General features: G+C 46.4%; 1 protein-coding gene across 1 annotated transcript in view; it reads left to right on the top strand.

Annotated features, from left to right (window-relative positions):
• Window positions 1-2295: 2295 nt before the first annotated feature.
• Window positions 2296-12776, top strand: part of LOC104567717 (uncharacterized) — a 96259-nt gene continuing 85778 nt past the window's right edge. The window contains exons 1-7 of the mRNA XM_088531834.1: window positions 2296-2365; window positions 6781-6961; window positions 7276-7435; window positions 8764-8857; window positions 9883-10056; window positions 11030-11187; window positions 12387-12516. Of these exons, the coding sequence (XP_088387960.1) occupies window positions 2296-2365; window positions 6781-6961; window positions 7276-7435; window positions 8764-8857; window positions 9883-10056; window positions 11030-11187; window positions 12387-12516 (967 nt within the window). The remainder of the gene's footprint in view (window positions 2366-6780; window positions 6962-7275; window positions 7436-8763; window positions 8858-9882; window positions 10057-11029; window positions 11188-12386; window positions 12517-12776) is intronic.

A 12776-nucleotide genomic window follows, 5' to 3' on the forward strand; every position in this document is an offset into this window, starting at 1 on the left:
CCCATCCTCCTCACTGCCTCCCTTGAGGTACTTCTAGACACTGCTCAGGTCCCCTCTCAACCTTCTCTTCTCCAGCTGAACAGGCCCAGCTCCCTCAGCCTCTCCTCATAGGGCAGATGTTCCAGGCCCCTGATCATCCTCGTAGCCCTGCGCTGGCCTCTCTCCAGCAGCTCCACATCCCTCTTGTCCTGTGGGGCCCAGAACTGGACACAAGGCCTGGAAGGTGGCACAACAGCCCAGGATCTGCCTGGTGCACAGAGAAGAGCAGCAAGCCAAGAAAGAGGCTGTGTTTGCAAAGGACTTCTAATACATGAGCAACCAATGAAGGTGCTCATTGCCTTGCAATTGAAAAAAAAAAAAAAGGCAATTGGAGCTCGTTAATTTACTGCCTACCCTCCAGATGTGGGTGCTTTCCTTAATTAGCCAGGCTGGATTGATGATGCCACCCAAGGTGATGAGGGATAAATCATCACCTAGGAAGTATAGAAGTATGAGGCACAGGAGGAAGAGGAAGGAAAAAGGTTTATTTTGGAGAATACTGACATTGAAGTAAGGATCTCTGCAGGAGCAATCTGCAAAGCGGTACCGTTTCATTAATGCTAACTAAAAAATATAGATGAAGAGTTTAGCACCATCCTGCTCCACGCTGCCTATGCTCCTGCCCTGAGTTGCTTATTAAATGTGAAAGGGGATGGTGTAAGCTCTGTATTGCAAGGAAGACATGAGGGGTGACCCTGCCAAAAGTTTTAACATAACAATTGTAGAAAAGCTGAGGTTAAAACCTAGATTTTTTTTTTTGCATCTCAGCTCTGCACTTCTCTGGCTTGGTTTCCTATAGGCTTGTTTGCTCTTTAGTTAAGTTGTTTTTTTGTTTGTTTGTTTTGAATGTTTTAAAAAAACTGAGTTTGGTTGTGGGTTTTTTGTTTGTTTATTTTTGGTTGTTTTTATCCTTGGCTTTGAAGCCATCTTCTCTGCAACTAATGGCAGCATCACACCATGGTTTTGACAGGAGGCGAAAAGGAAGGGCACGCCACGGGACAGCTCTGCTGCACAGCAGAGATCGCAATGACATCCAGGGACATCAAGTAATGAGGAGAAGCAAGAGGGGAACCAAGAAACTGAAAACATGTTAAGCAGCAGAGCTGCCTGCTAGGAAAACTGGCCCTGAAGTGTCCAGAGATGAGCGTAGCTACATGATGTGCAGGGTGACAGTAGTCACGGTGGCCCTGGCTGTGCATGGTGCTGCATAGGCACTTGTTGGGTCACTCCGGTGGATTGAGCTTCATTTTTTCCTCACATGGGGATTCATTTTGGTTAAATTAGTGCCTGGGAGCTCAACTTAATTTTCCTAAAGAAACCCAGTCTATAATGCAATGTGATTTTTGAAGTTGTGTATTATTAAGGAAAGAGAAATCCAGCACTGGCAAAAAGCCAGGCTGGACAGTGAGCTTGTCTTCTCGAACCTTTGTAACTTCCATCCTGGAAGTAATCTGTGTCTCTCAGAAATCTGCTCAGCCTGAAACAGGCAGGTGAAACTTAGGGCAGAAGAACCTTTATTGCCCATTGAAAAGGAATAAAACCCCTTCTGGCTATGCTACTCCTGCTGCAGTTATTGCTTCATAGAAGGAAGTTATTGCTTTGCAGAGGGAGACTCCGGTAGCCCTAATGAGCTGTCAGCGTTGGTTTGAGTTTGCTAAACTGTCCATGGGTAGAAATCAAGCCCTCGGGTCCCTCTGGCTGCTGCATGCTGATAGTTTGGGTTTCCAAGGGTGGCCAATGCATGTCTGTTCATCGTAGGTTTAGGAACCCCAAGGTTTGCTGTGAAGTGGGTTAAGGCAGAACTGACTGCAGAGTGCGGGTGGCTGCTGTCTGCAATGATCTTCTAGTGAGACTCACAGACAGGAGGCCCAGAGATGTCTCCTTGAGTATTTGAGGTTGTAGCTGCCTTCATTTCCTTTGCAAAGGTAACGTTCACCTTTGGGCTTTAAGTGCCCTGGCCATTGCTGCCTGCAGAGGAGACTATTAGGGCAAGATGCCAGGGCACAAAACTGTGTTGTTCCCCCTTGCCAGCCTCAGCAAAGAACCAGAGGGTTTAAAGGGTTCACAGACTCTAGTGCTAAGCCAAGATGAGCTTTGGTAGTTGGAGAAGAGCTTCCCTTGCCACCGCGGATGGGTAGGAACATCCCGTTAGGATGACATGCATTAAAGTGCCTTTTCTCTGACAGATGCATGGCTCTCCAGGCTGCACGCTCACTCCAGGAACCGAGGAGGAGTTTCTTCTCAAAGAATAGGAAAATGCTGCGTGCCCAGCTCCTTGCCTTGGCGGTGGCCATGGCACAGTACAGAGTCGCGGCCGCTCATGAAGGTATGAGACTGGTGGTGTCCTGCAAATGTAGCAGCTGGGGATGGTGCTGAGAGAGAGCAAGGAAGGAAAGGCCTCTTCTGAGCACTGCTTTTTGCCCATGTCATGCAGGTACAGTCAAGGTGAGGCTGCAGTGTTGATGCCTCTGATCTTTACGCTAAGGTCCCTCTTGGCTGGGAGCAACTGGATAACAGAGTATCTACGGCTGGCCCCAAAAGGGAGACAGATCTGACCTGATACACCAGGGTTTAAGGGGAAATCAGGGCTCTACTCAACCTTGGCTGCTTCAGAGGAAGATGGGGAGACAAGGAAAACCTTCTCTCTCTTGATCTTCATCTAATCTCTAAGATGTTTCCCCCCATGGCTCATGTTTGTGAGCCTGAAACAGGCAGGAGCCAAAAGGACCCCAGAGAAGCAGCCGAGTGGAGTTAGGACATGGTCTGGTCCATGACTCTGTGATTCTTGGAGAATGAGAAGGAAATATATTGGGTTGGTTTTGTGGAAAGGGCCCATTACCTCCAAATCTGCTCCTTGTGTCCAGCCGAGGGAGATAAATCAGAGTTTACAGGATTATCATGAGGCTCAGTGTGAACCAAGGGGTCCTTCCTCTTTGATTTAATCTGCAGGAAGCCACCCCCAGGCTTTGACGGTGCCTGGCGTAAATTCAGTGAATTCAACAAGGAGTTAATAGAAGCTTTGGATCAGCTACAAAATTAACTTGATTAAATTCCTGTCCGTCAATTAAGCCAATATATTTGACTATAATGCTATTTAATTCGGAGCTGGGAACAGTGCAATAAATCAACGTTTACAGATGTCTCTGGCAAACCTGTGATTGATGAAACGTGGTAATTTTGGAGGTGCATGGAAAATTTCAAATAAAATCATATCCCCCTGTGATTAATATAGCTGTCTGTGTTGGTATTTTCTCCAGAAGGTACCAATCCAAATATGTGTAATATCACATGTTTCCGATGACAGCTTCAGTACCTGATCCAAGTAGCAGAACGTGCTCAGGTTTCATTGCCAAGCTGGGTCCCCTCTGGAGAGGTGCTGAGCACTGACTCAGCATCTCAATGAATGGGCTCTGGTTGTTCCTTTCTATAAGAAGGGGCACCATCCTGGCCCTTCTAATCCCATGGAGCCCTTGCAGCTCATTTGGTTTTCCCTTCATTGCCTGGGATGCAATGAGGAAAGGAGCTTTGTGCTGGGTGGGCGAGAATTCCAGGGGCCAGGCATGGATGGAGGGGATTGGGATGTGGAGATGCTCCCCACAAGCAGCAAAGACCCAAATCCTATGAATATCAATGGCATTTTGAGATGATTTCCAGATCTGGGACAAAAATGCAGATCTCCCAAAAAGAAATCTCCTTCTGCCTTGAAAAACTACAAGAGATGAGTGATTTAGGGAGAGCTGGTGGATACTTCCTTGTTGATACTTCCTTGTAGATACTACCTTGTTGAGCCTTTATTAGGATTTTCTCCTGATAACACAGATTGCAGCTACCTGTGAGGCTGCCATACAATTTCCTTTAGTTTTGAGGAAACTTTGGTCAGAGCCAACTACTGGCCTGGCCTTTCCTGAAGTCCTTCTGGAGAATCGGGGACATCAAGGTCCAAGACAGAGAAAAATAGGAAATTCAAAATAGTCAGAAGCAGGGAACAGAGATTATGGTGAGTAGTTGTTAGCAGCTGAGTTGCCTCCAAGACACCCCTGACATGTCAGCTGAAAAGCACTTACGGAGGGTTGAGAAAGGAAGGGAAATATCAACTGATAGCTCCAGGGAGGAAAATTGAAATAATTGTCCCCCATTTTTTTGTCAAGGGAAAGTGCTTTGTATTCCCAGTCGGGAACTAGTTAAATTGAAAAGAGCCAGTCGTTACTTTTCTGCAGCAAACAGAACTGTTAAATCATGAGGAGCTCAATGTCAGAGGCGTGGAGGAAGAAGAGAGCAAAAACCTTGGGTAACAAAGACCTGTGAACAGGCTTCCATCTGCAGCTGGTAAACAATTCTCTGTCCCATTATGTGGCCAAAGAAGATTGAGATGGAAGAGGCAGCAACAAAGCATGATCTGAGGAAACACGGACTGCATCTTCCAAACGTCCTGGGAATCAACTCTACCTGCTTATAGGAACAGGGTAATAGTCAAGTAAATTGGAGAGGCTGAGCTCAAATGGACTGCCCATTGCAGCAGATGGGTGCAAGAAGAAGGAACTTCGCACTTCCAGGTCCTCTGTGGGCTTGATCTCTAGGAAAACGGCTACAATATGCTTTGTGTTATGAGTGCCTGCGTAATGAAATTACTGAATGTACAATATCCGCACGTACAGATGAATGAAGCAAAACAAAATCTACCTATGTCCCCAAAAGCAGCTGAAACCTGGGGAAAACCCCCACCCCACCACATCTCTTGAGCCTCAAAAGGGCAAATTGGAGCAATTGCTCCAGCCCTGGCAGGTGCAGGTTGGGTCCCTAAACCCACAGCTGAAAATCAAGACGGGAGCCAGGTGAAATCCAAGGCAGTAGTGACACAGAATGAAAAGAAAAAAAAAAAAAGGAAAAGTGGAGCGGTCCAAGGTGTAAACCTGTTTTCCTTGCTCTAATAAAGCTCTTTGTTCTGCGCCAGAAGGAAGTTAGTGAGCGGTGATAACAGTCCCTACATCTGCATTTGGCTGGAAGAGCAGGCTGTGGCTGGAAGAGCAGGCTGGATTCCCCTTGGGAATGATGTGCAGCCCATCATGGAAGGACCCTTCATCCAAGGCTGTTTGAAGAGCCCCATCCAAGCAAGCTGGGATGCCAGTCCAAGACCCATGAGCATCTCCTGAGATAACAACCCAATGCACCTCCTGGCCTTTGCAAGTGGCCCAGCAAGGACAAAGTGTGGGATCAAGCCCAGATTTTTTGAGCTAGTCTGTGATACCCAAAGTCCTGCTCCTGTAGTTAGTATGGTCTACTTTGCAGCAACCCTGCAATAATAATTGAGCACCTATCTGCAACAAAGGGTAATACCAAAAGAAAAATCAGTTTTGAGCTTCCTATTTACAGCCTTCTATTTGAGTGTCCCTAAAAGACACCAGATTTTTGCCCATGAAATACAGTTACTGAAGTCTTAAAGAAAATGGAATTCAATTAAAAGAGACTGAGCACTTTATAAAGGGAAATGTGCTTTCATGATCGTTAAACAATTTTCCCTGTACACTTGTCCCTTCCCCGTCAGCTGTCATCAGATTGGCTCTGGTTTGTAAGGGAAAAACACTCAAACCAATCATTCTTGCATGTGAAATCTCTTTGGTGCTCTGGCTGCCTGGCAAGAGGTGAGTATTGCAGAGCTGAGTGACCAGAGTGTCTCGAGCTCTCTGTACGAGACTGGAATTGCTCATGACATTGTAAAAGTGACTGAGCACAAGGCATTTGGTGCAGAGGACCTGGGCCAACCCCTTGCACCTCTCCATTCAGTTGCAAAATCTCTCCTAGCAGTTGCTGGGAGAGCTCTGGAGCTCCAATAGTGAGCAGCCCAGGGTGCCATATGGTGTCTATGCCCTGAAAATAGCTTGCAAATGAGAAGAAAGTGGGGTTAATCACCTTCGTTCCTATGTGGAAGACTGCAGAGCTTGGCTGTCTTTACCAGGATAGAACCTAGTTGTTCCTGGGGTTGGGGCTGCACTTCAAAACAACCCAATAAATCACTTGCACAATGGGGATTTCTCTCTGCTAATGCCTTTTTCTAGCTTCTCATTAGGGGCATCCAACAACTTGATAAATGAAGTTTATCTCAGGTAAATGGGCAGTGCTTATATTGACAGGCTCCACTTTCTTTTCTTGTTGACTCTCGGGGCTCAAGTCTCCTTTCTCCTTGGTATGTTTATCACTTTACTAGTTTTGGTGACTTGTGACTGGCCCCAGTGAAAGGGAGACCATAGTCACCACATGAGGGTGGTTGCAAGTACAAAAATCACCAGTTGCTTATCCAGCTCCTCAGTTACAGTTCTGCAACAGTAGTTTTTAATCTGATTTCAAGTGGGTGACAGCCCCATGAATAGGAAAGGATTCACTTCACTTAGTAGCAGACATCTCTAATGTCTGCATTTGAATGAGTTGTCTGGGCTCTGTTTATGGCTGGGAGGTCTCAGTAATAGATGGTTGGAGGTGAATCGCTCTTGAGGGGTGTGTTTCATTCTGTTGTCCCCAAGGAGAAATTGGGACAGCCAGCTCAGGTGTCAATGTCTGCCTCTGGCCAAATGAACACTCCTGGGTGCCTGGCTCTTCTTCTGGAAGGCCCATATTTACCCACTTCATTTGGCCTAGGCAAGGTGTCTCTCCCTTAGCTGAACTATCGCTGGGGTTCACACGGGTTTATCTCACTAAGGGTTGATTGCACGGTGTGGACTTAGCCTTCCTGTCCATCTTCTCCTTCAGTGTGCAGGACGGTGGAGGTGGCGGACATTCTATTCCTTGTGGGGCAGACCCAGAGCTCTGGGACAGAGAGTACTCGGTTGGTCAAAGACTTCATCTCCAACGTGGCCCACTCTTTTGAGAACGTGGTGATGGGCAAAGGAGGCGTTCGGCTGGGGGTGGTGCTCTACGAGGAGAAACCAAGGTAGGTCAGTCCATCATTCTCCACTAGCATGTGGGTTTCTAAGGCCTTAGTCCTTCCAGGCCAAGGAGTGTGAGATTTAACGCAGCCACAAGAAATTCCCCACTGTCCAATTTTAGATATTATTTTAAGGGAAGAAGCCTTTGTGCTCATATCCTGAATTAACTACTGTGTAGAGGGCTTCTTGTCTACCCTTGAGCCTGGTGTTACCACTGAGGTATCAAAGTGATTGCTGATCATTACCATTAAGGATGTATTCTTTCCATATCAATAGAGTTCCCATACTCTTTATTCACCATCCTATTTCTCATTCCCAGGATGAGTATCGAGCTGACGGATTATGTCACCATTGAAGAAATGCTGGTGGCAATTCAGGATCTCTCGTTCAAAGGAGGCAGCTTAAGAACTGGGTCTGCTCTGGCATTTGTGGCTCGTGCCGTGTTTCACCCTACGACGCTGAGGGAGGATGCAGCAAGGGTAAGTCACCTTCCATGATGTCTTCACTAGGGTGGTCCTCTGAAGCCATTAGACTTTTGTCGTTGTTGTTGCGTGTTTTTTTTTTGATTTCATAGAATCATAGAATGGTGAAGGTTGGAAGGGACTTCTAGAGGTCATCTAGTCCAACCCCTGCACACGCAGGGTCACCTAGAGCACATGGCACAGGACTGCGTCCAAGCGGGGTTGAAGATCTCCAGGGAAGGAGATTCCACAACCTCTCTGGGCAGCCTGTTCCAGTGCTCTGGCACCCTCACTGTTAAAATTTTTTTTCCTTAAGTTCCTGTGGTACTTTTGGTGCTTCAGTTTGTTGCCATTACCTCTATTTGGAATTGAGGTACCTCAGGTAGGAGCTCATTTCAGGTTGACTGGCTAAACTTCTAGAAACCCTTCTCGCTCTCCACTTACTGCACAGAGCCCCAGTGCTCCTGCCTTGGTGCTTCCAGCTGAACACGTGGATTCAGGGCACGCGCTGTGTAAGCAAAAAGAACAGGTTCATGCTGTCAGGCACAGTAATGGCCTCAGGACATGATTTAGACATGACAGAGAGACAAGTCCTGGCGTCTGTGCCTCCTCTGTGTGAATGCTGCTGCTGTTGCTAATGGATTGCATACGTCCACTCCCCTTATGCAGTGTGGCAGTACAATTAACATCTTATTTAAGCAGCAGACATATTGCAGTATCTACCTGCAGAGATATTGCTGGGTCACCTGTTTCCTCAGATCATATTTAATTTTTTTTCATCATTTTCAAGGGATTCTTAATTCTGAGAATACTAAAAAGAAGGCACTGCTTTCTAGTTTGCTTGGCAGACCTGTAAGAGGGAGTTTGCTCTGCTCTGCTAGCAAGCAACCTTGAAATCAATAAGGAAGGAGTAGATGCACCTAATTCGTGGAGTCTGAAATTACTATAGCCAGGTTTCACCTCCCGTTCTCGCATGGCCAGGCACAGACCTTCCATGTTTGCAGCTTGGTGCTGCAGCTTCCCTCCTGCTCTGAGATCCTCCATGCCAGATGTGATCTACTTCACCCATGTGGTCAGTGTGGTGTGATCTGGTTCGGATAATGAAGCAGGAGGGAAAACATGATGCTACAGGCGGATATGGTAGCTACCTGCTTCCAGGTGTTGCAGTGGGATCCCTTTTAATTTTGAGAAGGGTAACTGAGATGTAGAGGTTATCAAAAGATTTGTTTTTGAGTGCTTTTCCTTTTAGAGGGATGAGCCATAGATGTGAAAATACTGCACTTGTCTTTGCGAACTCCTCATATTGTGCTCTTCCATCATATGGATCCAACTCCAACTCTTTGCAGATACTTATTTTGATCACAGATGGTAAATCGGGTGATTCGTTTGAAGATGAAGCCCTCGTTCTGCGGAACAGTGGAGTGACAGTGTTTGCTGTAGGTAGGTATTGACACACTAAGGTAGTTGCAGCACTGCTACCAAATACTTGTGTGCACCAACATAAAAGTTATGCAGGGAAAGAGTCTCAATGCAGAAAAGTGTCCATCTCTAAATGCTGTGCACAACCCCAAGCTTAGGCACTAGCAGCTACTGCACATAGAGGGAAATTGCATCTGTGCTATGCTGGAATTTGTTGTTGTTGTCAATAGCTGATTTATTCAGTGGCAATCTGCAGTTTTGCATCTGTCAAAACTACTTACAAATTCAGAAGGAGTTCAATAAATAGTTCCATAAAAGTCTAAATGTTTGGATGTGACATTTTCAAAAACGAAATGTTCTTATTTTTGAAGGTTTCTGTTAATGGGGTTTGAAATCCAACTTCAGCAATGCTAAAAATGTCCATTAGAATATTTCCATGGGCAGAAAAAAAAAAAAAAAAGCTTCCAAAAGGTAGCTACAGTCATTTATTACAAGTCAAACCTAGCACTTAAAAAAGAAGTTTAGGGAAGAAGAAGGGGTGAGGAAGACAGGGAGATGCCATTATGGAAAGCAAACAAGTCCTTTTGGATCAATGTAAGATGAAATTGAGGGTTGATTTTTTTTTCTTTTTGTCAAACTCAACAAAAACAAACAAAAAACAGGCTGCACATAACTCTCATCAGCCTCCCAGGGACTCATCCCCTGCTCAGTCCAGAAGGCAGGAATGTTTCTGTATGGAATAGGAAACAGAAAGACCGGATCCTGCCCTGTGCCCATTCTCTCCCAAGCCCAAGCAGCCCGGTCACAACCGAATCCCCTGGGACCATCCCTACATGTCTATGGAGACACCTAGACCTTTTTTTCCTCTGAGAGAAGATATTTCATCAGCTCTATCACTGCTTGTTCAGCTTGGGGCTCCATTCCTTGTTTCCTCCTTTACGTTGGGCAGCATGACTGCAAAGCTGCTGTTTGCTCTAGGCAATGTCTGGTTTATGACACTGATGGGCCCTGATGCTCCTCTTTCTTTTCCTCATCTCTTTGTCTAGGAATTAGGGATGCTGGTAAGAATGAACTGAACAAAATAGCTTCTGAGCCTACTGAAGAGCATGTGCTTTATGCTGACGATTTCCACCTGCTCCACAACGTGGCTCCCAAACTCTCTCGGAGACTCTGTTTCACTGCCTCAGAGCCACCACAGCCCATCAAGCAAACTGAGCAAGGTGGGTCTCTCTTTATCCTGCTTTCCACCTGCTAGAACCATCTCCTTCTCTGTCCCTGGAAGTGCCAGCCATACTATGGAGATGGACCTTGTGTGCCCCCTCTGTTCAGTACAAGGGACCTTTCTGAGGTGGATGGTCCTAGAGGACCAATGAGCTCATGAAGGACCCATTGCTTGGGGGAATAGTCCTGCATATGTTGCCTGTGTCTGTCTCCATGGTCCATCTGGTCATGCAGGATCCTGAATCCTTCGCTGCCCATTCAGCCAAGGGCAGGAGTTGTCACCAGGACATTGTTCTGCCTCCTGGTCACGCTCATGATGGGGCTGTCATAGTGAACTATGGCAGCACAGCTCAGGGTCTCAGGGAGGACTCTATTGCTTGGAGGGAGCAGCCAAAAAGACCTCCACAGAAACCTAGATCTCTCCCCACATACAGATGTTGCAGTAAACCTGAAGGGGTGGCAATGAATTCCTGCCTTAGGCACACAAACTTATGAGAAAATGAGTTGAAAGCTAGAGGCAAGGATTGGAAGAATGTCATCCACTGGCACAAATCCTAAGTCCCCAGAGGGTCTGTTTTTCTTTCTCTGTTCTTCAGCACTGAGCACTTTGGAGCTTCCTTTTTTTTTCTTCATCCAGAGTTTAAGGTCTGGTGGCAATGAAGAGGAATGTAGAGAGGAACTGATGCCCTATGCATAAGGCAGGTTTTCAGAAGGGAGTGTTACCAGAACTCGTTTTGTTTTCCCTTCTTGTGCTCTCCAGCACTTGGCCAAAAGAAAATCTGTTTGAGTGTCTGTGCTCTGCAAACAGATCAGTGCTGCTTGTTCCCTCTTGGGCTAATTGAGGGACATTTATACCCAAGGCTGCTTGTGCAACGAATGTGGTGATCTCATTAACGAAGGGTTTGCACATATCCAGCACTGGCTTGATCACTAGTGCCACAAATCAAAGACCTTTCCTTTCACCTCTTGCAGCACAGATCATCGGTCCCCGGGACTTGCTTGTCAGTGAACACAGCCACAGCTCGCTGAGGCTAACATGGATGCCAGCTACAGGCAAAGTGACGGGGTACCATGTCCACCTACAGCCTTTGCTTCCCTCGGGACAGCTGCTTTTGGAGCACCAGCGGCAGGTAGAGTTGCGTTGCTGCTGCGGATCCCCTGGATTGAGAGGGATTCCAGTGTTACCAGCCAGTTCTCTGCTGTTGCCACAGCCAATGTCAGGAGATAACAGGAGATGATCATCTCCCTTCACCATCCCACTCACAGCCCAGTGGATCGGCATGAATTCCTGAAGCCGTGACCTGGAGTGGTGTGTGCTATTGGGGTGATAAAGCTGCTGGAGAAAAAGAGCAGGTGGGAAATAATATTATAGACTAGATGCCACTGCTAATTTTGGCATTGCTGTGGTAGTGAGGCATTTTTTGGAGGTAAGATGAGGAAGGATGGGAGGTGAATATAGTTCCTCTCTCACAGGGTCTTTTGGGACTGACAAGGAGCATGCTCCAGCTTAACTAGTAGCATCCCCTGTTCCTCCATGGTCATACTTGAATGACATGTCCAGGACCAGGGCTCTTGATAAGATTTCTGTGTATTTTGGTTTGGGATTTGTCAGGCCTTTGGTGAGGGATATCACAATGTTTGTCAGTTTGCTCAGGATCTGCTTTGTTACTGCATAAAGTTTCAGAGCAAGATCAAAGGATGGAAGATTTTGGCCTAAAGCTTTGATTTCTAATAATAGGACAAAGCTATGAAAGCATAAAATAATAAGATTAAGATTATTCATTTTATTAACTATTAAGATTGTATTTAACAGGAATGAATTTCCTTGGCTGTTTCAGAATCTCATAGGAATATAGTGAAAACACAGAAGTTGCATGTCCACCTCTCTTTTTCTTGGATTAGGTTAGAATCTCTTTCCATTAGCTTAAAACAAGCTTTTTTATGTAAGATGGCTGCTTTTCCCCCATTTTCCATAAGGTGGAGCTTGGAGAACTGCTTCACCCCTTTTGATTTCGTGGGGTCTTTCCTAGACTCTCCCATGAAACCTGCCCTTGACTGCCCTGTGCAGCACAACCTCTCTCCAACTTGTCTGCACCTGGATCAGGGCACAAGCACTGAGGAGCCCTGAAGAGTCACTGCCACGTCCATTGTGAACATGGGTTTCATTTGAGGATTGCAATATTCTGAATCGGTGCCTTTTAAGAGCTTGTTGCTACTCATGGAAGCTAACCTGTGTCAGAGAAGCATGGTGCTTGCGACCTATTGCAAACATGATGGTCTTCTACTGTCATGGAGGTGACATTATGTCCTTTGTTCATGCATGTGACAGATTGTGGTGGATAGTGACAAAGGCACTGTGCTGGTCACCGATCTCAAACCCAACACTAAGTACATCTTCACGGTGCAGGCTGTCTATGCAGACGCTCTTGGGAAGATGGCAACTGTCAAGGGTAGAACAAGTGAGTGCCTGTCCTGCGATCATCCCTGCATGTTCCTTGTCTGTGCAGGCCCAGAAAGAATCCCTGAAGCTATACATGTAGGGAGCCAGGGGTGACGGGGGAAGGAGGATCATCTCCTGTCCAGATGTCCATGGCAAATCATGTGTGAGCGCGTGCAGAGTGAGGCTGTGTAGAGATGTTGGAGTCTGGGGTGTGTGTGTGACGTGTGTGTGGTTCCTATCACCTGATTTAATCACAGAATCCCAAAATGGTTGAGGTTG

Source organism: Tinamus guttatus, unplaced genomic scaffold, assembly GCF_059628265.1.
Source record: "Tinamus guttatus ecotype Peru unplaced genomic scaffold, ASM5962826v1 Tinamus_guttatus_pri_ptg000434l, whole genome shotgun sequence".
NCBI classification, from domain to species: Eukaryota; Metazoa; Chordata; class Aves; order Tinamiformes; family Tinamidae; genus Tinamus; species Tinamus guttatus.